The sequence below is a fragment of the Pleurodeles waltl genome, chromosome 4_1 (assembly GCF_031143425.1).
Source record: "Pleurodeles waltl isolate 20211129_DDA chromosome 4_1, aPleWal1.hap1.20221129, whole genome shotgun sequence".
In the NCBI taxonomy this organism is placed as follows: domain Eukaryota; kingdom Metazoa; phylum Chordata; class Amphibia; order Caudata; family Salamandridae; genus Pleurodeles; species Pleurodeles waltl.
The window spans coordinates 660,287,368-660,315,112 of NC_090442.1; the positions used below are offsets into that span (position 1 = coordinate 660,287,368).

The following is a 27,745-nucleotide window of genomic DNA, read 5'->3' on the forward strand; positions in this document are numbered from 1 at the left end:
TGTTTTTTGGTTCTTTCATTTAGCTGATCCTTAACAATTTCATCTCACATTAACAATAATTACACATAACAGCCAATATCCTTAAAGATGAGACAAAATTATCTATGGATTCCCCACACTTATGTCATTTGTAAGAATTTGTCTTTCAAACACAAAATTCCTCTTGGGAGAAAACTTCCTGAGTAATGTTTTAAAAAAAAGAAAAAAAGTGGCATGTTCATCCACAGATTGCACATATATTATTTCTCCAATGTGCACTCCTGAGTAACTTGCACTTTCACTTCTTGTACCAGTAAAGATCTTTCTTCAGGACCTAAATTATGAATTAAAATCTGTTTTCTTTATTAGTAAACCACAGTATATAGTGTATTGCATATTCTTTGTCCAGCTAACCTATTTTGCCCTCCTTTTATTTACTATAATAAATGTTTGTTGTTTATTTTCTGCAAGCACTGGTATTTCCTATAAGTAACACTGGTTGTTATTTTTAATTGCTGTGCCCATGTTCTACATTGTGCTAGTACCTGATTTTCAGATATAATTCTGCAGATCTCTGCTCTGAGCTGCTGCCTACTGACCATGTCCTCTTTGTTTCAGGCCTACCTATATGTATCTTATGTCAGGCCATTTGTTATCCAATCTCCCCCCTGTTGCACTTTCTTACACTTATACAGTTCCAGTCACAACCGAATTGCAGACATTTTTCCTAGACCATTCACAGTAGGGAGAGCTAATCAGGGGGGTCCCACAACAGCACATTCGGCCAGCCCCTGCACCTTTTTAAGGTACCTTTTACTTTTGGTGTCATTTCCTCTGCAGGATAGTTTATTTGAGCTTCAGTGGTATTACGTGTTGGTATATTGTAAAAACTCTGGTGTTTCAAGACCAACCATGTCCCAGCTGTTCACATGAATATCCTAGGATCTGTGGAATGGACATGTGACCCACACCAAGGTGCTGACATATTTAAATAATAATAATCTCTTCTTCAGACACATTTACGTCACACCCCTCCTGGCCTCATTTATTTTGACTCCAGAGGACGGAGACAATGGGGACTCCTTCATGTCTGTTCATCCTGATAAGACCAACCGGCTACAATAATACATGTTTTCTTAACCACAGTGATAGTGTAGGAAACTGAGCTTCTTTGCAGATGCCCCCCACACTTTTTGCCCTCTTTTAGAACTACTAGATGCTGGATTTCAGCTCTGACAGTGCACTGAGGCCTGCTAATCATACCTAGGTACCAGTGCCTTTCCTTAAAACAAGGTATGTCTGATTGTTACAATTGGCACAGGACTTCAGCACCCTTGTAAATCCCTAGTACATGGTACCACTGGCACCTAGGGTATAATTATTAAAGATGGTCCGTAAGGGCTGCAGCATACAGTAGGCCACCCTAATGGACCCCCACACAAATTGCACAAAGCCTGCCATCACAGACTGTGTGCCAGGGTGCAAGCCCTAAGTGAAAACACAACATGCCATACACATTGTGCACCATGCCAAAGTCACTGCATGTATTATATGTAAGTCACCGCTAGAGTAGGCCTTAAGAGACCTAAGGCAGGGTGTGTACAAGTGAGGACATATGTGCGTGCTCTAGTTCCATTCCTAGACATTGCAAGTGACCGGGCAGCCATCTTAAAGCATGTACTCTACACTGGTCAGCACGAGCGACTCAGCTACATGATCGCTGCACAGAAAATAGTGGTGTTTGATATCAAACACCTCGTCTTAATAAATCCATACTGATTGCCAAGTACCCATATGCAATCTGTTTCTTTCCCATCGGATAACATTAGGGCATCCAAGGCTAAAAAGTACCTTTGCACCTGGACGCCTCAGTGTCTCCTCAAGTGACCTGTTGGGGCTGCTTTGGACCTTGTCCCATACTTACCTTAATTCCAGAAGAACAGTCCTGTAAGTCGCTGTTAAATGCCTGAATACATTATGGGGGTTATTACAACTTTGGAGGAGGTGTTAATCCGTCCCAAAAGTGACGGTAAAGTGACGGATATACCACCAGCCGTATTACGAGTTCCATAGGATATAATGGACTTGTAATACGGCTGGTGGTATATCCGTTACTTTACCGTCACTTTTGGGACGGATTAACACCTCCTCCAAAGTTGTAATAACCCCCTATATGTCTTTTTCCCATAGGATAATATTACCACTCCAGAAATTGAACTTTTGCAACTTATAAAATATATATCTCGAAAAGTACTTAACTGATTCTGATGATCTTGGTATCCAAATTCATATGAAAACAAGTGTTATTTTTATAAAGTGGTGTCAGATTTCTTTATTGAGTCTGCGTCTCGCTTACTGGCGCTGTATGTGCAATAATTGCATGACATTGTCCTCTAATAAGCCTAACTGCTTGGCCACACTACTACAAAAGAGAGCTTTTAGGGTTATTATTTTAACCCCTATCTGCCAATAAGGGTCGGCCTGGACTATCTGCATAGTGTCCTCTTACATAGGAACAATACATAGATGGCCAGGGTCCTAAAGACAGAAAAACATGACAATTTTTTTCTACGCTGGATAGGAAGCCAGAGAGCCCATAAGCCTGCCAGTTGGACTCTGCCTCTCTCAGAGGGATAACGTTTACGTCTACGTTCAGCATCATTGTGGGTTTCGTGTAGTGAAACTGAATTGCATGTATTTTAAACCCATATAGACAATAGAAGGTTAAGGCACTACAACTTGAAGTATTTGTCGTTTCCTGTAGCATCCTACGGATAGCGGCACAGTGGCTTTAATTAAAACGGGCCTGAACATGTTAATGGGTGGCTCTCCCATCACTGTGGTCCTTATCATGTTACCAAATTATTTAATACTTACTACCAATTTGTTTGAGTTATTTTCTTGACTTAAGGAAGTTGAACCAATGTAAGTCTGGTATCTCTACTTCTTTTTTTTAACAGATGTTTTCAGTATTAAATGATCAGTCGGTCTCCTTGCCTGCACTGATGCAGTCATGATTATACTCAGTGAGGCAATATTTAGAAAGAAAAATATACTTTAATGTACCCTTTCATTCGACCGATCTTGCAAAGGCAATAGTGTCAGGATATCTTTCCTTGTAGGCTGTCCTTTTCTGAAAAGGAGGACGCTAATATGTAATAAGTCTAGTGTTTATTGGATATGCTTTGAAAAGAGCAACTGTATGTGCATGAATCCCCCAGAATTTAGTCATTTGTAATCTCTTTGTGCAGATTTGAGAGACCACCACCTGCTCTTGTCGGGCCTTTAATGGTAAATAAGAAGCTGAGCCGAGGCCAGAGACTCTTCGAAGGGCTCCTCAGAGGCCCAGAGTCCTTCACTGCTGATGAAACAGGTAAGCCAGAAACAGACATGAGCATGAACGATGTTGATTGAATTAAAACCCTATGGGCAGAATAAGGTTCCAAGAACTGCTGCTGTTAACCCATTCCCCGAAATTACCAATACCCATCATTGTAACACTGGTGGTAGTGAGGGGCTGGATGAGGGCAGAGACACCTAAGTACTAAATTTGGGAACCCGAACACCTCTTTATTTAGCCCCCACATTTCACTCCGAGATTTCAATAGCTTTCTCAATTGAAATGTCAGGATCATTGAGGCCTCTGTCTCTCCATACTTATTTTAACTAGTTCCCTCAGTCTATACTAGCAGACTTAGCTTAGAATGTTATGAAAAGGGCATCTGTTGCATAAGTGAAAGCAGTGGTGGCTGGTGACCATTAAGAGTGGCGGGGCATAATCCTTAGCTTGAATTCTAGTGAGCAAGATAGATAGGGGTTGTTTGCTCATACTCGCTTGCAGCCAGTCTTAGCCTCTCACTTTTTCTCACTTGATCTTGGTAATTTACTCTCATTCGCACTTGCAGTCACTTTTACTTACTCTGACTCTGTTCCACTGACTCAAGCAGTCTCACTCTGAACCACTCAGTCTCACTCATTCTCAGTTACTCTCACTCATCGCTTTCATTGTAAGTCATTCTGATTGACTCAATCTCACTTGCTTAGCCTTACACAGTCTCAGGCTCACTCTGATTCACTCATTCTCACCCAGTCTCACTCATTCTCAACTAGTGTCCCTGAGTCTCACCATGACTCACTCATTCTTCCTGATTCACTCAGTCCCACTAATTCCGATTCACTCAATGTCACTATGACTCATACTCAATCAGTCTCACTTATTATCACTCAGTCCCACTCAGTCTCTCTGACATTCTCACTCCAGTCTCTCTCATTCTGACTCACACAATGGGTCTCTGACTCACCCAGTTTTCCTGCCTCACTTTGACTCGCTCATTCCTACTCAGTCAAATTTAATTCTCACCTAGTTTCCATGAGAACTCACTCATCCTCCCTGATTCACTCAGTCCTACTCATTCTAATTAAATCTCACTGTAACTCACTCGTATGCAATCAGTCTCACTCATTAACACTCAGTCTTCCTCATTCTGACTCACTCAGTCTCACTGTGCCTCAGGCTTATTCATTCCTAGTCAGTCTGTCATTCTCACTTAATCTCACTCATTCCCACTGATACACTCAGCCATACTTATTCTTATTCACTCAGATTTACTCCCACTCATTCTGATTCAGACGCTCTTATTCACACTCATTCTGACTCAAACTCACTCAGACACAATCATTCTCACTTAGTCCAACTGAGTTAGTCTCACTCTCACACTGACTGACTCTCACTCATTCTGTAACTCACTTAGACTTGACACAGTCTCGCACACAGTAACATTCAGTTTAATTCTGTCATTTTCTCTCCCTCATTCATTCTCACTTGTACTCCCTCTTCTTATCACTCATTGTCCTCACTTTGGCTCACTCCACTGACTCTCTCAGCGTTACTCACACATACAGACATAAAAGCATGATCACATATACACATACTCTCTCACGGACACACACTATCACAAATACATACACAGTATTGAAAAGCAGTTTTTACTTACCTTGTTGTCTGTGCAGGTCCCGTTTGTTGCTGCTACTTTCAGCTTTGAAACTAAACTTTCTCAGCATCGGACACTGTTTTGCTGTTCACTAATGACCGAGCTGAACTACTCATACACTGACAACAAATCTCTGTAATGCACTTCTTAGTCCAAAGAAGGCATTTATTATTTCACTAAGCAAGGTTCCTAAAAGGAGATTAGCATGTTGAAAGCACACGTTTAAAAATAGACAAAGCAATGAAATATAAACATACAAGAATGATTCTCTACTGCAATATACACAGCAAATATATGTATCTATATTATAATGCAAAGCAAATAATGAATTAAAAATGCATCACCATAGGGCCTGTAAGGTGCTTTATCTTTCTCATGCCAGCAAGCCGATGACCCTGTTCGACTGCGAAAGAGAAAGAGATCTCTACCCTCACGGAAAACCTATATCAGGCATCCGATGACTGAGTCCTGATTGAGGCCACTGACTCTCTCTCGCACTGTCGCACTGGGTCTGTTTTATATCTTAAAAAACAAAAGGAGCAATCTTCAAAAAAAAACCTCATTTTGCGATTCAAAATGCTGCCTAGTTTAGGTATGCTTTGAAAATAACACGTTGGGGTTTGCCACAATCCCAAGATGTCAAGTCAAAGCAAGGTCGTTCCCTGCTGTCTGAGTACATCCTTATCAACCAAAGCCCTTGCTGATGTTGCCTAGGCTCTCATTATTCTAAGGAGACTACTGGATTTTGAGCAGCAAGATCGTCCACAGTGTGGGGGACTAAGTCTGACACACGGTGGATGACACTTGTTGCTCCAAATCCGGGCTTTGCTCCGGCTAACTAGCAGTGCCTCATCTCTCCCAAGAGGCAGAGACGATTGGGCAGCCGAGCGCATGACATATTGGTACTTCTCAGGGAAGTCGTGGTCACTCAGGTCACAACCGGTTCTCTCATACACAGTTCGGTCTCATATATAAATGTCAACCAAAGCAGTATAAGTTTTAAAGATTGGTTTAATAAAACAACTGCATTTTGGATAGCAAAGCATGAGCTGCAATAACCAGAACTACAAAACACAACAATATTAAAATAGTGACAATGAGAGTGAAGAATCAGAATAATGCTATCATAGTGCCACTAGAATCGATGGACTATTCCCTATCTAAATCATATTTCGAGCACAGCATGTTAAGCTCTAATCCTGTCTTTCAGGTTCCCCCGGGAGGACATTAACCCCCATACCTGAGCAAAGGCCTGTAGTCTGCGTCAGCATCTGCAGCAGAGCATTCAGCATACAGTTGTGGTTCCCTGGCTGGAATGTCCCTCTTGATGTGTAATAGGACTAGAAAGTGTTTTTTATAATTAACACAGCAGATGTTCTAAGAAAATGTCCCTACGTAAGGATGTGTATTTTCTATGAATGTTGGAGGCTAAACTTCTACCACATTTACCGGCAATGTACCAGACTGTAGCCTTGACTGAAGCACAGGGTGATCAAGAATGCGTTGTTTGAGAACACTGTGCTGAACTAAGCAAAACAGTTTGATAGAAGACATTAAAACAAGACCGTAAAACTGGTTATTGTAAAAATAACAATGCAAAGCTGAATAAAATATATATGTAGGTCAAGGTGCACAGTGGCCTAGTGTATTAAACTAAGCATGGAGCTATAATTAAAATGGCTACACAACAGTGAGAAAAAGCACGAAAACGAGACAGAATGCACAGTTTACAATGTGGAAAATTACGGGCAGCCTTTAACATGGCAGTGTCTAATGCTATGCTAAAGTCAATAGGCAGAATTAATCTAAGACTAAACTGAATACAATTGTAGTCTGTAACTGGTGAACACTGCTGTGACGGTGGGCAGCTAAGCCAAATGCAAAGTGGTGCAACACGAAGTCAGTGGTCAAAACACACATTTCACTACAGACATGAAACTGAAACTTCAAACCTGTGCAGTCACAGATTTGAGTTGTCAGTCTCTGCTCATTCACCCCACCCTTTCCCAACTCTGTGATAATCTGGGAAAGGGTGGGGTGACTTGCTGAGTGACATGTAGCCATGGGCACTGCAGGGCTTAAGTCTGCAGTGCCCGTGGTTAACTATATCTGGGACACTTCATCACGTCACAGATTGGGAGGCACTGAGGCATGCCAGAGGTCGGAGGCCAGGCCTGGGGTGTCACCAGCCCTAGACAGTCTCTGATGGCTGATGCAGGTGCCTTTGTGCGCCTGCGCCAGACATTTTCACTAGCAGAGCTAAGGCTGCTGCTGCTGCTAGACGTCATTTTCTTTTACACCAAGAGCGAGGAAAAGATGATTATTCAGTCTTGGGATAATAAAGCTGGGGGCGTAGCCCTGGATCCCTAATAGTAAAACCACCACTGACTGAAAGGCCAATGTGGTGAGAGGGGACGTCCAAAGCACCTCAGTGCAAAGAAATGTTGTAATGGTCTTTGTGAATAATGGTCGCTTTTGAATTTTCTGTTCATCTACAAAAAAAGTATACCGTAAATAAACTTGGGCTGTCTGTAATGTATCTTGTAAATAGTTTTTATTCTGAAGTAGTGATAAGAGCCTTCCAGGCTAAGGTGTGGGTAATTAATCCCAGTACAAAATATCTTTATCTGCTAGTACACAAATGTCCTTTTTATTGAGAAGACAAATAATGATTGTCAAATGAGATGTAAAGTTGATAATACTTGATGCATGAAAGAATTTCCCTGACTGTTTTGCAGCACGTTACTCTTTCCATCAGAGATAAAAACACCTTAGGTTGACAGTTGCTTGGGCTAACTCCTCGGATAAGAATGCTTTAAAGCATAGCAAGGTAGCCTTCCAACATATGTGATGTACCCAGCTGCTGACTGCCAACAGGTTAGAATAGCTGGCAGCCAAGCTCAGATGAGCTTGGAATGGACGTCAGGTGCTATCGACCCTTTCTAGCTTTAGGTCGCAGCCTACCAGCTGTCTGGTTTGCTAAAGACATCCTGGGGACTTTCAGAAAGTTGACTTAGGAATGTATTTCACTTGTTGATTACCATTGGCCTTGTGGTTTGTAACTCACATATTATGGCTTTACATTTGCTGGCTTTTAGGCTCGCCAGGTTCAATTTGTCTCTCCCGTTGCCTAAAGCGTGTTTTCTGTGTTCTTACTTGCTTTCTGTTAACCGGTCTTTGAATCTTGTTCTTTACTTGTCACATTTGCTGTGCATTCAAAGACAGAGAAAGAAAAGCAAAAGGGCGCCTCCGTAAGACAGCACTTGAATTCATCCTCTAACTTTAAAGTAAGAGGATTGAGGTGACAATCTTGCTGGATCCTCGGGGTAGGAAAGAGTTTTTATCTAGCACACAACAGCATTTAAATGAAATGTGTATTTCAGAATATAACAGAATTTTGAATGCTCAAATGAAGCACATTTTGAGTTATTTCTGAAGCGTGCTGGAAACAAATACTTCAGTTTAATCAAAACGAATCATTAAACTAGGTGATGCAATTTCCACACATTTTCATCTTTGCACTATAAAGCTTTATTAGTATGTCTATGCAAATGTAATGGGTTTTTCAATTGAAACTGTGTTGTATGTAATGGCAGTGTGCTACCAGACCATCAATACTCCACTGTACGTCATTACACTCTACTCTGCACCATTGCACTCTATTCGCACCACTCCACTTTACACCACTGTATGCCACTACACTCCGTAACATTCCACTCTGTCACTTCACGAAACGCCTCTCTACTCTACCCTGTACCACTCTACTCAATGCCAATGCACTCTTCGCCACGCTACTCTACATCAGTGCAATCTTTCTGTACACCACTCCAGTCTAGGGCATACCAATTTACTTTACACAACTTCACTCTGCGCTACTATACTCTGTGTAACTCTGAAAAACTGCACTCTATTGCAGTACACTCCGCGCCAATGCACTTTACTCTGTAACACTCAACTCTGTGCCTCTGCAGTCTATGCCAATCCATTGTACACCACTTTACTCTACACCATTACACTCTGCCACTCTATCCAACTGTACTGTACCCTGCACCACTCCTTTCCACTTTGAAACAATCCACTGTACGCCACTGCACACTACGCCAATCCACTCCACTTTATGCTACTGCACTTTATGCCACTCTGTTTGTAACCACTGCATTGTGTGTCAGTGCACCATACACAACTGCACTCTACACCTCTGAATCACTGTACTCTACGGCACTGCTCTCTGCGGCCCTCTACTCCACTCTAAAACTCTACTCTGCAACACTTCACTCTGCCACTGAACTCGGTTTCTCTACTCTGCACTACTCCACTCTACGCCACAGCACTATGTCACTATACGCTACTCTACTCTGCACCACACTGTCACTTGACTCTACTCTACACTCCATGCATTGCACGTTATGCCACTTGAATCTACTCTGTGCCAGTGCCCCCTGCATCACTCAACACTCTGTGCCACTCTACTGTGCGCCACGCCACCCTGCACCACTCCACATCACTGGAGTCTATTATGCACCACTCTAATCAACACCACTGCATTCTACTACGCTGGTTTGTATGCCTCTAAATTCAGTGCCACCCCACTCTACGCCACCATACTCTGCAACACTCTATGCCAATGCACTCTGCACCATTCCACTCTACTCTGTTCCACTCCAGTGTATGCCACACTGTGATTCCACACTATGCCACTCAAGTACATGACACTCTCTGCCACTCCACTCCAGTATTCCCCATTCCACTCTAAGACACTCCATGCCACTCTCCTCATTAAACTTTTAGCTATGCTGAACAGCAGCCACAGTGGTGAACAACATGGCTAAAACACATTGCCAAAGCCAGTAGTTCTTACTTTGCCAGTACTTGTTTAAAATAACTGCTACTTGCAGTGGCAGTGTTGCTCTGATTCGGCCAAAAGGATAACTACACAGCGGAGTCATTCCCTGTGTACAGTCTCCATGTCGGCACTGATGGCGAACTCTGCCTCTGACACGCACAGCCCCATTGCTGAAACAGGAGTGGCAGGTGCATTGTGATTGATGTGTGGTAGGGCTATGACGTCCTCCAGGTTTGCATGAATGGTGGTCGTGAGGAAACAAGCAGTGGTCACAGTCTGATTGGTGACTTTGTCATACATTCTCTCTGTGGAACATATTTGGTCAGACAGAGTACACACTCTTCAGCTCTAAGTTAACATTCATCATCAAAGTAATAGGTTTCTGAGATGACAACTACTGATGAGCGAAATCTGCATCATTTGCTGCAGTGCAGTTTTGCAAAATTAAATGTAATTACAAAAAATGCATCTTGCACTCAAAGGTGCGGTTGTATAATCTTGGTAATTTTGCATACATTTTGTTGCATCAAATTACCAAAACTAACGCTGGTGGAATTGGAATTCTCACAGGCGTAATCGCAACTCATTACAATAAACATGCCCAAAAATTATTGAAGACCTTGGCAATGTGGGTTTCACTCAACTAATTTAATAGCAAAAACATTCAGGTTATCAAAGTCTTGAACTTGTTCTACTGAAATTAAAAACATAAAATCTCTTAATAAGCGTTGCTTTCATGGACAAACCACATTCTCTTTAATGTTGCGGTCATAGACTGTCTTGGTTCAAACTTTAAAGAGCTAGCTGATGGGATGCTAAGGGTTTCTCACAGAAACCTGAAAAAAATAATCAGGTGACAGTGACTCAAGCAATAGGATTTGTAGAGCATTGGTACTGGTCGACCAGATGAAGAGATTTGTTCACATCAAAAGCATGATCCTCTGCCCCTTTGATTGGATAGCCCTTTTAAAGCCTTCCAACAGATCATCAACATCTGTTTCACCAATGATATTCATCAATAAAAAAATAAGTATGACAGCACTTGATCGTAAATGAAAAAATTCTCTATTAACCTTTCAAGTCCACCTCAGGAGATAAACATTTTCTTCCATGCCGCCAGTATTAAGACAAACATTTCCATTTAAGAACTCATTTGTAGAGATTTGATGATCTTCCAGCAGATATAAGCTGCTCAGCCTTTTCTCAACAGCACTCATAACATGTTATTTTACTTCAAGACAGAATTGAAGCACTGAAGGCAGACATCCCAGCCGGCCAAACATCAGTTTTCATCAAGGTACAAAAACCTTGTGCCACCACTCTTCCTGGAAATCACACCTTTCCAGGAATTTGAAGTTTCCATCAAAGTGGTTAATTACTCAAGCTTACCTAATGTGGCCCCTTTTCATCACCAAGCTCATAACTGCCTCTCTGGTAATCATAGCCATTTTTCAGACATTCAGGCCCTGATTATGAGTCGCGGTGGCGGTCGGACCACCGCCAATGCGGCGGTCCGACAGCCACATTATGACCGTGATAAAAGCGCTACTGTCCACCTGCCGGCATCGTCATTTTTTGGCAGGCCGATGGCCTGGTGGTGCTATTGGCCTTAATCCGCCTGGGCAGTGCCGCCCTGGGGATTATGAGTCCTGTGTTCATCCGCCATGCATATGCTGGAGGAGGCTGGGTGCCAGGGGCTCCATGGGATCCCCTGCACTGCCCATACACTTGGCATGGGCAGTGCAGGGGCCCCCATGGGCAGCCCCGTCGCGCTTTTCACTGCCTGACTTACAGGCAGTGAAATGCAGCACAAGTGCTGTTGCACCCGATGCACCACAACATTGTTCCAGCTCGATTATGAGCCATCGTCAATATTGTGGGTAGTTTCCCGCTGGGCCAGTGAGCGGAAAAACTGTTTCCATCCGCTGACCCAGCAGGACACTCATACTAGGGGCAGCGGGCGGAAAACCAAACTGGTGGTCTTCTTACCCAAAACGTTTGGCAGGCGGCCTCCACCACTCGCCAAACTCATAATGAGGTCCTCAGACACACATTGTCACTCCATTCCAGAACTGTGAGACTCTATACCACTGTTGGTCTATGTTTGAGCTTATCCTACATTGATAAGCAGTTGAATGTAGTGGTCTTATGCATTTTTTTTGTGTCTGGAAAACAGCTGCATACTCCCCAACTAAAGAGGTTTGGCCTCGCTATGTGACAGATACCATTTTTTAAAGATCAGAGAAGTGTCTAACAGCCTGAGATAGTGCCTTTGTGTAAATACTCATGTAACTGTACCTCTCAAGGGCTAATTGTTCAGTTTGAAAAGGCCATGGTGGTAGGTGGAACAGCTCAAATACTTAATTTTTTCCACATAGACGGCACACTTCAAGTTATACTGGCTAATAGCTATCCAAAACTAACACCTTCACATGGGCCGTACCTAATAATTGTTCTGTAGATAATCCTCCTTTCGTGGCCTCATTGGCCTATGTCACTTTGTAACATTCACTGTAACCTATGCAGATGACACCATGCTCCACTTCAACCTAAAGAAAAAGTCTGCACATCAGTACCAAGCCACGTCTGTGAATGACTAGACTAACAATTGGCTCTGGCTCAATGGAGCAAATACAGCAATCCTAACTCATGATCCCTTCACCTTGTCTTTTTGACTGGCCAGGTCAAGGTGGCCCTACAGTGGACGAACAAACGTTGCTTGACTGAGGCCTCCTTTTTACACATCAAAAAAGTCACTCAAATCCTTTCAATTCCTTTAGCCTGGTAAAGAGTTGGGGAGTCGTACCCCAGTACAGCCATGTCACAAAATTGCTCTGATCCTTAAAGTGGGTTACCAGCCTTGCCAAGTAACATCATGGGTTAGACTAGTGCATTTTAGTGCTGGTGTCTGCATCACTGCACTAAAATGCATTAGTCACACAGTTATAGCACCCCTGACCAACCACGAAGTGCACTGTATGAGAACTGCATAATAAACAGCGATAGCAGCACTGGAGTGTGCTCTGCAGAGAGTGACTGTCTCTTGGAACTGGGCCTTTGACTCTTCAATACATACCATAAAATGAACTATGCATTGTGGGCGAATGATAATCATATTTCACCCAGCCTGACTCCTCTGTCTAATGATAGTTCCAGAGTGCCCCACATGGGTCTAGAGGGTGGCGCCCTGCTTTTTGATTTCCAGCAAAGCACCTGCCCCCCCAGTGACAATGCAGGGGGTGATTGGCCAGAGGCAGTGACACTTTCATGCTGTGCGGCTGCAGCAGCTTTTTCTGTCATGGATTGGCTCCTTTACAAAGCATGGCATGCGCCACCAGCGTCATACAGAAGGTGATATTGGTCGTCGGAACTCATGCTCACAGTATGACATGGGGTCTCGGGGTTGTGGTATTTAATAAACTATCTACTTGTCCATGGGACAGGTTGCTTTATAAATCTACTTGTCCTGTAAAAAAAAATATACTTGGCCCTTTGGTGCCATGTAGTGTGGTTGGCACCAAATTATGGCAGCAATCTCATTATATAGAAGCTGTAATAATAGCATCTCTGATTATGCCAGGGCTAACTATATAATACTGCTTGAATACTAGTAATATCCTTATTTTATCACCTTTCCGCAGATCTAGATACTAAAGCCTGAGGTAGCGGTAAGCAGTAGTTCCAGGGTTAGAATGCCCTTTTGAGTCTGTGCAAACCTACTAACTTGCCTATTTTAAGGGTTTTCACCAGCTCTTCTCTAACCATTTCCTATACTGATAAAGGTTGGAAATTTACTCCTGAAAAGAGCAGAAGTAAAACTTCTTCCAGGGTTGGGAAAAAAGTGGTTGGAGGGAAAGTGAACTTGTAAATGCTTAACAGGTTTTTGCATAAGCAAACCTACATGTGCATTATGCACATGCTAAAATATAGTTCACAAATATTTTCTAGGAGTAGGATTTCCTGGTTTACTTCTGTAAATTCTTGTGAATTAAAGTAATATGTAAATCTGCACTAATGCAAAGACATATACCATGAGTGCACTTTTGTGACTTTCTTTAAGAAATGGACCCCTTTTTAGGTGTTGTGTTAACCAAGATCTTTTGTTTTTATTAACATTCTATCTCTTGCTCTCTCTCTCCATCAGTTGGTTTCACTGTGAGTGATAGCATTTTGCCTTTTTACAAGGAGTATGTTGGTACACAAACTAGTTTTGTTCAGAGCCAGGGGTTATTGTGGCAATGTGTGCTCTTTGAGATCAAAAATATTTTTGCCTTTTGCTAATGTTTGGTACAGTGGTGAGGGCCCGGTAGCTCCCTGTGGCATTCTCTGCTTAGAATGTAGATTGTACATGGTAGAACGTGGTGATCGTAACCAAGGGGATCGCAACGGCAGTTGGAAGAAGAGATTGGAAGAGAGCGGCAGGACAGCTGAAGGATGGGGTGTAAACCGTCTTACATATATTAAACCAGTGAACTTGTACTCACAATACGCCTCCCTCATCATTTCACTCCCACAACAATAAAGTTTGCAAAACCCGTGTGAAAACAAGACATGCATTGACAAAACCAAACGACTAACCACCAGTGTCAGACCTATTGGCTTTCCCAAAGCTTGTTTATTTTCATATTGCCCATAATCTTGTCGAAAGTGGTTACGGCGATTTTCCATTGTGAATATTTCTTTGGAAATACTAGCACGCATCAACACATTTTTTCTAAACAATTATTCAAAGAAATGGTACCAAATATTTCACAATAGTTTAGCAAAACATGTTTTTCCTAGTTGCATTTTGCCACAGGAGCTCCAAACACTGGCAGATAATTTGTGCCCTTGCCAAATTATAACCTAATCTGCGCAGCTCCATGTGTGTTGGTTCGGGTGGGCACACAGTCTAAATGGAGGCACTGACAGGATGTTTCTAAAGTTCTGCAGTCCCCAGCACGCTAGAATTTAGGATGATAAATCACATCCCCACTGCGACCTGTACTCACGTTTTGGAGGGCACATTGTCTGACTGCAGAGTTTAGGCAAGCTGTTCTCAAACTCTCCCTCGGGAAACCGCTGTACCTCGGACTATTTGCCCTCCCTTTAACCCCACAACAAAAACACCAGCTTTCGAGAACTCCCCAAGGGACTTTATATTACCTTCTACCGCAGTGCTTACATGTGCACTTTATCATTTCTGCTCACGTGGGTGACGTGAAGAAGCAGGGAAAGTAATATATACTTCCACTTGTTCAGTCACGTTGTCCCATAAGCTCCCTTTCATTCATCCACCGTGACTGCCATTCTTGGAATCTGGTGATCTCTGAACCACTGGTCACTGTGGAAACCAAGAACGATGTACGTAAACCGAACTGGGATAGAAGGGACTCCTTAGCATAGACTACACACAATATCCATTATAACATAAACGTGCCATTAAAGACATTACAACATATCCCCTTTCCTTGCAATTGAACTTAACAATACAGTTGTAATATTTTCTGTAATAAAATTCACACCACCACTCCCCAAATCAATAGCTTAAAATGGCAAGAAAATGTTTGCAAAGCAGCGGCCTGGCTCCGGCACGTAGGTAACCCCCATGGTATTCCCTTTGGCGTGAGTGTGACTACAAGGGAAAACCCCCCCCCCGGTTCTAGCCAGACCAGAGGCAACACGCCCCCAGCTCCGGGGCCTACCCCACCGTGAACTACCTGTTCAGGTAGGACACACACGTTTACTTTGAGCACCGTATTGATTACACGTGCTCCGACCCTGACGAATGCCCCTGACCTACCAGCACTTAGTGAGGGCAGAAACATGTTGGTCATGTACAACCCCTTTTAGACTCCAAGAGACATTATCCTCTAACGAGCCTTTCCCCTTAGTTTTAGTCTTACCAACATGCACCACTATTAAAATTAATAAGAGCCACCGGTGACATGTTAGGTAATTTTATTATTCACCCCCTCTGGATCACTGTAATTATCCAGTCAATTTAATTTCAGCACTCCCTCTGGTTCTTTTAACCAGAGGTCGAGTCCGCCTGAGTAGTATCATCTTACTTAGGTGGGGCTAGGTGGTCATATGATGAAGCATGACACTACTATGTGTGTGAGACCACCTAGTCCGTAAAGGAAAATCCCCCGTCATTCCTGTAGGTCAATACAGCACCCCTTATCCAGCAACCTTAAATAACCAGACACTGGTTAAAAGACTAACCCAGTCTTACCCCCTGTTCCCACTACCCCACACCTTTTGTGATTATATAGTTTCTTTTGGGAAGCGGTGTGGGTTAGCCTTGCTTCCCTTGCTCTCTTTCTGTGTATTTGCAAAGCACAGACTACATAATATGTAATTTATTACAAAGCATATCTAACATTTTAATTCATCACAAAATCTCTAGTTTGGAGCCGATGTTGCCTGTGACAGTTTCCCTATGAACCCATAAGACAATGAATCCATAACACAATATTCAACTTCCAGCACTCGCCTCTGTCGCTGCCACCAGCCACCTCTTTCACACCGTTCTACGATGTCATTATGTTTGAGCATGTTTATAACCTCCATTAACATGAATCCACTGCATAGTATACTAACGTTCTCATTCTCCTCCCTAGATCCTCTATACTGACCTTTAATATCTTTCTTACTACATACAGCCACCATCTTTTTATTCCATTTTTGTTCGTTCTTCAGTACTACATGCCAGCATACACTGACTTGGAGTTCTGAGAATCTATTCCCTCCATCACTCCTCATTCCCAGTTTGATTTTCACTAAATCTCTTTCCGAAACCCTTTTCCCATCCAGCTATTGCACCCATCTTTCCCCAACCACTGAGGCATGAAGTTTATTTTAGGTGCTATTCCTCTCATCCTCACAAATGGCAAGTCATCAGTAACTGTGGTATTGTACGCCCAAATAATTTCTTCTACAGCACTTTTAACTTCTCTCAGCCATTTGACTGGTGCGTTTGATCACCCTACTAGCCCACCCCACTAAACCATTGCCTTGGGGTTTAAATAATGAAGAGCACACCTATCTGATGCACTGTCATTTAAAAAACTCCTGCATCATAGTGTATGTCACAATCACCCCTGGACATTCTAATTTCCTGAATATGTTCTTAAAAACTGTTTCACTGGTGATGTTCTTCACAACCTTAATCTCCATTCACCTTAAAAATACTTCTTCCATCACTATGGCTAAACACTCTTATCCAGATAATTATCCATAGGGCTGATGAGATCCACACAAACATTCATCCATGCCCGATCAGAATCAGTCAGTGTCCTTTGTCTCACTATCCACCTTCAAGCACTTCTCACTCTCCTTACACAAATCACAACTCTCCACTCATTCATTGACTTTGTCATCCATATCTGGCCACCAAACATTTTCCTTCAGCCGTCTTCTAGTGAGGGCCCCAAATGACCTTCACATGCCAAATGTATCAATTTGTTCCTTATCCATTCTGGAGGCATGTAGCTATACCCTCTTATCACCACCATATCTGATGCCCCCAAGGACCAATCATCCTGAACTTTATTTAACCTGTGCAAAGGAATACACAAACCTGCTTCTTTATTCTATCCTTCCTGAACAGCAACCACCAAATTCCAATAAAAAAAAATCACTCTGTGCCTACGTTTCCCATTCCCCCTTTGTAATAGCATCCTTTTCACCTTCTAAAGCATCACCAACATTCACCACCACACTTTTTTCACATCACCCTCCCATGTCAAAGGAAATCTTGATAAGCAATCAGTTTGTATGTTCTTCCAGCTGGCTACATATTCAATTTTACAATTGAACGCTTGTAAATGAGATGCAAATCTCGCTACTTTTGCTTGTCCCTCCTGGTTTTAACATTGACCAAATGTTTCTGATCTATACACAATGTCAAAAATGTTCCCCACAAATGAATACAAAAGTTATTTGCTGCCCATGCAGCTGCCAGAACTTCACACTCAATGACTGCCTAATTGTATTCATTGGAATTCAATGATCCAGATGCAAATGCAACAGGTTTTTCACCTCCCTTTTAACGTTGTGACAAAATTGCCCCTAAGCCATGAGCACTGGCATCCTTTGTCAATATACTGGTACAGTCTGGATCAAACAAAGTTAGTATTTGTGTGTTACTAATTTCCTGTTTGTCATAAAAACTTGTTCATGTCTCTTCTCCCAACTGAACACCTTTCCTTTCCTCAACGAGTCTCGTAGAGGTTCTGTTTTTTTCTGCAAAATTCCGAACAAATTTTGCATAATACTCCGAGCCCTACAAAGGAACATAATTGGTCCTTCCCTTCGGGTGATGGAGCCAATCTAATAGCTTTCACTAAATCCTGTTTGGGTACGATACCTTGCTTCGAAATAGTGCATCTTAAATTCTCAGTTCCCTTCAACAAAAATTGAAATTTTTCTTTCCTCAGTGGTAAACAAGCCCTCCTTAACCTCTTAGCTGCTGGGCCTTTTCCCCCTCCCAGTGCTGAGCCCTTTTTTGGCTATTTGGGGTAGTTTGCGCTTAGGCCTTCAAAACTTTTTGTCCACATAAGCTATCCACGACAAATTTGCATCCTTTTTTTCCAACATCCTAGGGATTCTAAAGGTACCCAGAGTTTCTGGGTTCCCCTGGAGGAGACCAAGAAATTAGCCAAAATACACCTAAAATGTTCAAAAAAATTGGGAAAAAGGGCTGCCGAAGAAGGCTTGTGATTTTTACCCTGAAAATGGCATCAACAAAGTGTTTGTGGTGCTAAAATCACTATCTTCCCAGCTTTCAGGAACAGGCAGAGTTGAATCGGAAAACCACATTTTTCAGCACAATTTTGGCGTTTTACTGGGACATACTTAATTTTTACTATTTTTGGTGCTTTCATCCTCCTTCCCGTTAGTGACAGGAATGTGTGTGAAACAAACACTGGATCCCGGAAAGCTAAGTGTTTCTGAAAAGTAGACATAATTCTGAATTCAGCAAGGGGTCATTTGTGTAGATCCTACAAGGTTTTCCTACAGAAAATAACAACTGAAAAAGAAAATATTGAAATTGAGCTGAAAAAAACAGCCATTTTTCTCAGCGTTTTACTCTGTAACTTTTTCCTGCAATGTCAGATTGTTTTAAGATATATACCGTTACATGTGCTGGACTCTTCTGGTTGCAGGGATATATAGGGCTTGTAGGTTCATCAAGATCCCTAGGTACCCAGAGCCAATAAATGAGCTGCACCTTGCAATGGGTTTTCATTCTATACCGGGTATACAGCAATTCATTTGCTGAAATATAAAGAGTGAAAAATAGGTTTCAAGAAAACCTTTGTATTTCCAAAATGGGCATAAGATAAGGTATTGAGCAGCAGTGGTTATTTGCCAATCTCTGAATTCCGGGGTGGCCATATTAGCATGTGAATTACAGGCCATTTCTCAAATAGACGTCTTTTTTACACACTGTCTTACATTTGGAAGGAAAAAATGTAGAGAAAGACAAGGGGCAATAACACTTGTTGTGCTATTGTGTGTTCCTCCAAGTCTCACGATAAAAATGGTACCTCACTTGCGTGGGTAGGCTTAATGCTCGCGACAGGAAAGGCAATATGGACACATCACATTTTTACATTGAAATTGGATGTGTTTTTTGCAAAGTGCCTAGCTGTGGATTTTGGCCTCTAGCTCAGCCGCCACCTAGGGAAACCTACTAAACCTGCACATTTTTGAAAACTAGACACCTAGGGGAATCCAGGATGGGGTGACTTATCGGTTCTGTTACCCATAATCAGGTTCTGTTACCCATAATCAGGTTCTGTTACCCATAATCCTTTGCAAACCTCAAAATGTAGCCAAAAAACACTTTTTCCTCGCATTTCGGTGACAGAAAGTTCTGGAATCTGAGAGGAGCCACAAATGTCCTTCCACCCAACATTACCCCAAGTCTTCCAATAAAAATGGTACATCACTTGTGTGGGTAGGCCTAGTGCCCGCGACAGGAATAGATCACACAACGGTCAATGTTGGTACTTGCATGAGGCAACTGTTGACCCTGGGGTGATCCATTCCTTATGCAGGCACTAGGTATAGGCACTCAAGTGGGGTAGTGTTTTTATCAGGACAGGTGAGGAATCACTGGGTGGTAGGAATTTTGTGGATCGCAGCATAATCCTGTAGTTTGTGTGACAGAAATGCAAGAAAAATAGAGTTTTTATTCAACATTTCATCTTTGCAGGGTATTCTGGGTAAGAAAACTTTGGGGAATCCACACAAGTCACACCCCTGTGGACTCCCCCGGATGTCTAGTTTCCAGAAATGTTTGGGTTTAGTATGTTTCCCTATATAGCCGCCGAACCCAGGACCAAAAACACAGGTGCCTGCCTTACAAAACCAGTTTGTTATGTGATAGATAATTTTGATGTCTCCACAATACAATTTGAGCAGTGGAATTCGGGGCTGAACTAAATTGGAGTGCTCCCAAGAAAGCACCCTCTCTGTGCTTGCCCCCGCATTCACGTGCTCTCTGGGTTGGGCTAACCCACTATTGCCCTGTTGCACAGACTCTGCTTGCAAAGGGACAACAGGACTGCCCTCATCACCTCCCTCACAATTTACTGGAAGGAGTTATCCAATGGGACTCCTCCAACTGAAAAATCACTCCCAGAGTTTGCGCCATTATCCTATCCCTCAGATGCTGTCTCAGTATCTGCTGTCTCAGTCTCTGATCCTATGTTAGAGCTGTCCTCTATAACCAGAGTGACGTCAGCAGCAGTCATCCATCAAGATGCCATCTCTGCTATTGGCTAAACTGTTGCTCTAAAACACTAGCCTACATAGACAGTCACAAAATTGCTGGTGTGTGTGTGTGATATGTGCAACAGTAGAGGCCACCTTACCTGCGCTTCTTCCCTCAATCAGCACGTTCTTTCAAGACACTCAGACACCTTGTCACATACCATTCGTCACAGTCTTTAGCACCTTATGCGCCCAGTCCAACAATCATTATTGGTGCTCCCACTCCCTCCTCTTCGGATTCCCTCATTACCACCCAGCAAACGTGCTCTTCATCTCTTCATAGCCACACCCCGCACATACATTTCATTTGTATTATAGTGCAGGTAGTGGCTGACTTTACTAATGTACTCAGCTATTTACATAAAATACAGATTTGCTCTTTGCAGTAGTCATATAAACCTTCTGCGCTTCTTTATGGCACTAAAACTGCCACTAGACAAAAGACTGATCCTTTTTTAGCAGAAACATAATCACAAGACTTACTTGACTTCTTTATTGCTGCCTAAAAGCTACAGTTGAAATGAGTCAGTTGAAGTATGTGCATTGCTTTGAAGACGCAAGCTGCAACTGCAAGACAACTGGTGGCAAATATATATATATCTCTATATATCTATCACTTTTATATGTCAGTCTGGTTTTCCTGGGGGCCGATTGCAGCCCCCAGGGAAACCACACATGCACTGACAAAAGTGATATACATATATACATCTCTATATAGATATATCTATCTACATGGATATATCTATAGATATATAGATCTATCTATAGATATATCCATGTAGATAGACATATCTATCTACATGGATTGGTATATATATATATCTGTATTTTTTTGGGTAGTTGTAGGGTTTCCTTGGGGGGCAAAATGGCCCCCAGGGAAACCCTACAGCTACACAAAATAAAAATTGCCCCCACAGGGGGTCGCCCTGCCTATGGGCGACCCCCTGTCAATATCTTTTTTTTTTTTTTTTTTTTTTTTTTAAATTAGCCCCTGGGGGTGGCGCGATTGCGCCCCCCCCAGGGGGGCCCCCAACATTGAAATGTAGAAATATGGCCCCACAGGGGGTCACCCTGCCTACGGACGACCCCTGTCAATTTCGTTATTTTTTTTGTTTTAAAAATTAGCCCCTGGGGGTGCCGCAATCGCACCCCCCAGGGGGCCCCAACATTGACATTTTAAAATATGGCCCGGGTTCCGTTTTCTTAGGGAGGCTGACCCCTCCCCCCCCCCCCCAAGTGAAATCCCTGGTGTCTAGTGGCGTTTCCTGGCCCTCGATCGCAGCACAGCCGCCACCTGGGACTTCGGCAAGGCCTGTTATCGCGCGCCTGCTCAATTATAGGGATAGAGACACTGTTCTAAGACATGCTTGCGACTGTCCCCTAGTCATCTACAATAAAAACGAACTCCGCTTTTTCCCGGACTACACTCCTGGCGTGGAGGCAGATTGGTGGGCGTTCCTCCCAATCAAGCGCACCCTGAGCCATACGGAGGCCAAATACTCCCTCATTTACCCAGCTAAGTTACGTGTGCAGCAAAAAGGCAAATTACATTTCTTTTACAGATCCGAAGCTGGCTGCCAAATTTGCCAAGAGTATTCCCAAGAGGGCGACCCCTGCGTCCACACCAGCACATGACGAGGACGGAAATCACTTAAGCGACAGTGATTGACATCAGACCTGCATTATGGATAAAAGTGGACTTGGACGGTGCCCCGTGATCTGAGTGCCCGTCGGTGAATTGCAGCTCATTATTGTCTGCCCGCTGTGTTTTGAACTGCTCAATGGCTCCTGCCCACCTACCCATATTGGGTAGGATGATTGACGGCCATGACATCGCCCCGATGGATGAGTCCAAAGTACTTAGTTGTGGTTTTGAATTGGATTGTGTTTGAGGGTGGGGGTGGTTGGGATGGTTGGGCCCATTTGGGGGGCCTGAGTGGGTGGGGTGGTGGTAAATGTACTGTTAGTTCCTAGGTTTGATAGGTTGGTCCTGATTTTCCTTCCCTTCCCATTTCCTTTCCTGCAACAGCTCCTCTTTACGTATGAAGAGGGTGGAATGCTTGTGTGGGTTATTGTGATGGCTTCTAAAAATGCGACTCCTGTGAGATGCCTGGCATGGAATGTTCGGGGGCTGAATGATTGCCGCAAGATGAAACTGCTGTCAGCCTATATGAAGCGTCATGCAATAGATGTATGCATGCTCCGGGAAACTCATATGACGAAGTCCAAAGTCCAGGGTGAGGGATAGCTGGATTGGTGAGAGCCATGTGGGGTGTATTCCAGCTATGCTTGGCGGGATGGCTATCTTGCTTCGAAAAGGGCTGCATTGGCGCACCGAAAAAGTGCTCACGGACCCACATGGCTGTTATGTTACGGCACACACTACAGGATAGGCCATTTCACTTGGTGTCGGTGTACGGTCCCAATGTTGATGACCCAGAGTTCTTTGGTGAAGATGGCGACTGATGACGTCCTTGGGCTCCAGATCCCTGCTCTGGGGAAGAGATTTTAATTTTGTGTTGGACTTTGAGGCAGACCGAGAGAGCCGGGCTAGGCCGCAACATGTGGCGGCTGCAAAGGCCTTGTCCTCAGTTATGGCAGAGGGGACCTTGGTAGATTTATGGAGGGTTAAACATGCCTTAATTCCGTACACAATAGCTGGTCCCGCATCGACCAATGGCTTGGATCCAGAGATGTAGAGCTTTGGAATGAGTCTGTTCAACAAATGCCTCTCACCTTGTCAGACCACTCCCCGGTCCTGCTGAAGTTGCTGATCCCTGGGGTTCCACGCCGCGGGTTCTCGTGGAGACTACCCTGTGGAGCGTTGCGTGATCACGCCTTTAGGGAGGAGATTTGTGCCGCTATAGCTGATTATTTTGCTGTCAATCAGTGTTCAGTTGCCTCAGTGGGTACCTTGTGGGAGGCATTTAAGGTGGTGATTCGTGGGATTTGCATTGCCAAGCAGCACGGTGTGCTGAGAACGCTCCGTCGCGACTTAGTGGAACTGGAGGCACAACTGGCTGTGCTGGAGAAATGACTGGCTATGAATAGATCAAAAGACCTCGTGGCTGAGCTAAGAGAGAGAATAACACAATATGAGGAGGCGGCCCTCCACGAGATCTGTTTTCTGGGAAAGGAAGGGAAGGCACAGGCTGGCTGCTATGCTGGCTGCTATGCTTCACAGGCCATGGGCAGGAAACTATATTGTGGAGTTGCTTAACTCAGCTGGGATACGTCATACTGGCACAGAGTAGGTCAAGCGGGTCTTGACTGATTTCTACTCTGATTTATATGCCGAGGAGACAGAGACACACTCTGTGGAATCTGTGGAGTATTTTGATGACATCAGCCTGCTCTGTCTAGAGAATTCTCACAGGTAGTACTTGGATGTTCCTTTTTCAGTAGAAGATGTAATACAGGCCATACGCATTCTGCCTGGAGATAAGGCCCCTGGGCTGGACGGTTTGGCGTTGGCCTTTTATAAGGAGTACGCAGATTTACTTGTGCTGCGCCTACTGGAGGTCTATGAGGAGGTGCTTTAGGGCGGTATACTCCCCCCCTCACTGCGGGAGATCCTAATCGTGACAATCTTGAAACCAGGGAAGGACCCGTGCTGTTGTGATTCATATAGACCTTTATCGTTAAAAACATTGACAAAAAGATTTTAGCTAAACTTATTGCAACCAGGTTTCAGCCCCTGCTCCCTTCTTTGGCATTACCAGATCAGCCTTGCTTTGTGCCTGTACGCTCCACCTTGTATAAACTCTGTACTTTTTTTTGCAGTATCTCGTATGGTCGGACCCGAGAAATGCGGCAGTGTTCATTGATGCCACTAAGGCGCATTTGACTCTCTTGCTTGGTCATACATGTTTAGCTTGTTTGCTAGGGTGGGGCTGCATCCCAGGTTCATTAAACTGATTTGTTTGCTGTATTCTGCGCCTATTGGTAGATAGGAATTAGCGGGATGGTGTTGGATCACTTCCAGATAGCTAGAGGCACTCGACAAGGCTGCCCCCCTCTCGCAGCTGCTATTTGCGGTGGCAATGGAGCCGTTGGCAGCGCGCTTGATAATCATAGAGGGCTGGCATTCAGACAGAGGCCTTACTAGTGTCTATGTATGCAGGTGATGTTGCGCTTTATGTTCATGACCCACATCTCCATCTTGATACGCTGATAGATGAGATAGTACACTTTGGGTGGGCTTCCGGTATCACGATTAACTGTCATTCTAGATATCCTTTCCGGTGGGCTGATGGGCCGGTGAAATATTTGGGTATATGGCTCAGTAGAGAGACGGATGAGTTGTGGTCAGCCAATTATGGTAAAGCCATTATGTGGCTAGAAGAAAAGGTGGCGATCTGGCTCTCGCTGATGGGCCGTAGAGCAATAGCTAAGATGGTAGTTCTGCCCAAATTCCTTTATTTATTCATTAACATACCTCTCGTTCTTAGGGCTGGCTTCTTAAAAAGACTTTGATCCTTACTCAGCGCTCTTGCCTGGGCGGGTAGACAATCACGAATTTCATGGGAAAGATTGACATTACCGTTCGAGCAGGGTGGTCTGGTGGCCCATGGATCTGGAATTTTACTATAACTGTGCACAGGCCCATTTCGCACACTTCTGGCTGCACCCTATTAGATACTTACCGCATCTGGCCCCGAAATGTGATTCAATCTGGCCCGATAGGTTGTCTGGGGCAATTGGTAGATCGCTCAAAACTAAGCCGAGAGGGGTGGATACTGTGGCATGCACGACGCGCGCTTGGAGGGTGCTTCTGAAACGTGTGAAGGTTGAGGAGCCCTTTACGCCTTCGATGACTGTGCAGGATATTATGGAACTGCAGCCGTCCAAGAAGGGTAAGCTCTGTGAACGATCTAAATATGACTACACTGGAGTCTTGGTTTCCGGGGGTTTGTTTGTTTCATCGTAGGCCGCACTGAGCGATATGCATGATAATGCGCTGTACCGTTTACTCTTCCTAAGAATCAAGGCTGTGATACGAGCACCATACCCCTGTTTCTTCGAGTTGCCTCCAGTGTGCAGTGCATTGGAGCTTATGTACAAAATGCCGTCCCCACGTAGACTAATCACGGACCTATATGTCTGTATGCAGAAAGGGACGGCCCCGGTCAGGTCCAAGGCTCGGATTCATTGGGAGAGGGATATAGGTGAGATCCTATCAGACGAGGGATGGCGTTATTGCTGAATGCAACTGCGAGAACTCTCCCCTAACTAAAGACTGCGCTTCATTCATTTTAACTTTCTGCATCGCTTATACTATACGCCAAGTAGACTGAGCAAAATGGGCGTGAGATCAGATGTTAGCTGCGAGAGATGCTTGGCTCCAGAGGCAGACTTCCTGCACCTGGCATGGAGCTGTAGAGTGCTGCAAGGCTATTGGACAGAGGTGCTGGAAGCCATTGGTGAGATGGTTGAGCTGGCGGTGCCACACACCCTCAAGTTTGCCTTCCTGTGATATTTTAGGGATTATAGGAAATTGACGGGCTGCTGTTGTTGCTGGCTAAACGCAGGGTGGCGATGTGCTGAGCGAAGAAACAGATACCCCGATGCAGAGAATGGCTTGGTGATGCTGCATATTTCCAGGAACAATTAATGGTCTATTGGGAACTGATGCCTGTAAATTCCCGACCTCGTGACATATAGGCCCCTTTACAGTCTTACCTCGTGTCTCGATCATGAGGAGGATTTGGATAGCTGACCCATAATACCAGAGATGAGGCAGATGGCGCTTCCCCCTGGAGCGATGTGATACTACTACATCCCTTGAGTGGGAGAGGCAGCGACCATGCAGACCATCCCCCCCTCACCCCCCCACTGTTTTCCTTTTGTGTTTCATTGTGGGTTTGATAGTAAGATGTTGATTACCATAGTCAGTTCCATTTGATACTGTGCTGGTACATCTAAATATTAGCAGTGTTATTTTGAAGGCTCATTCTCATGGTTGTAAACTGATTCGTAAAGAATGGGAAGGTTGTCCTACATTTTTTCTTGGCTAACTGCTGTTTATGACACAGTCTGATGAGACTTATCAAGACCCTGATGTTAATTATGTCTCCTAACTGACTTAATGGTGAATGTTTCGTTTGGTTGTACCTATTATTAAAAGTCATAATAAATATAAAAATTCAAAAAATAAAATAATAATCCCTTTGTGAGTGTACTCAAGCAGAGGGTTTGTGATGTGCAAGTGGGATAGGTGACAACTCCTTCCCCTGTGAAGTCAGAGATGGCCCATCCTGCCAACATCTATTCCCCCTTTGTCTCGCTGTCTGGGAGCAATACATGAAGACCAACTGCCAGGTACACCCAGGCTTGTAACCCAGGATACAGGGTGTGGCCACCAAATGGATAGGACAAGAAAATGCCAACTTTCTAAGAGAGACATTTTCAGCATTGTGAGTTAAAATCCCCCTTTATCATTAAAGAGAGTTTTATATTGCAATTCTTTTGACAACAAACATGACATTCCTACTTGCTCTCAATTTAAAGTTAGCACTTACTAAATGTAATAAGGTAACCCAATTTTCTCCTATGGCATAGGAAAGCCTTGCAGTAGTGAAAAGGGAATTTAAGAGTTTCACTACCAGGACAGGTACATGTCCAATGTTTTAAATTCACCGCACCCTGCCCTAAGGGCTGTTCAGGGCCTACACTAAGGGTAATGTATATGTAGCAAAAAGGATGATTTGGCCTGGCAAAAGGTTCATCTTGCTAGGTTGGAATGGCAGTTTAAACTGCACCGGTTAGTGTTGCAGGCCCACTAACGCAAAAAGAACAGATGATGGACGGAATGTTGAACAATGCAAACATTCACCCTCAGTCATAAAGATCTGGGTTTAACCTGTCTTTTTGCCTTTGTTGTCCTAAGAGAGAAGGCTATGCCCAGACGTGGGTCCCGTGCTCACTGCGCCACTGGATTCAACCTGGCTGATGAAGGGTGATACCCCGAAACTGATCCCAGGATGCTTGTTTCTGGGCCACGGAGGACCTGGGCTGGCAGTTCAGGCTGGACTGTTCCCATGGGGAACAGGATCAAGACTGATTTGCATATGCCTGGGTCCAAACTGTGGTGGCTTGGTGGGGGCGGGGGCAAAAAAACAATTCTTTAAACCCAGATCTTTGTGACTGGGGGTGAATGTTTGCA

The 27,745-nt window shown here is 43.9% G+C and overlaps 1 protein-coding gene across 3 annotated transcripts in view; it reads left to right on the plus strand.

Annotated features, from left to right (window-relative positions):
- The window catches only part of LOC138288027 (adipocyte plasma membrane-associated protein-like), a 218,796-nt gene that overhangs the window by 94,769 nt on the left and 96,282 nt on the right, over positions 1 to 27,745 (plus strand). For all 3 annotated transcript variants that reach the window (XM_069229135.1, XM_069229137.1, XM_069229136.1), the window contains exon 3: positions 3,231 to 3,352. In XM_069229135.1, the coding sequence (XP_069085236.1) occupies positions 3,231 to 3,352 (122 nt within the window). The remainder of the gene's footprint in view (positions 1 to 3,230; positions 3,353 to 27,745) is intronic.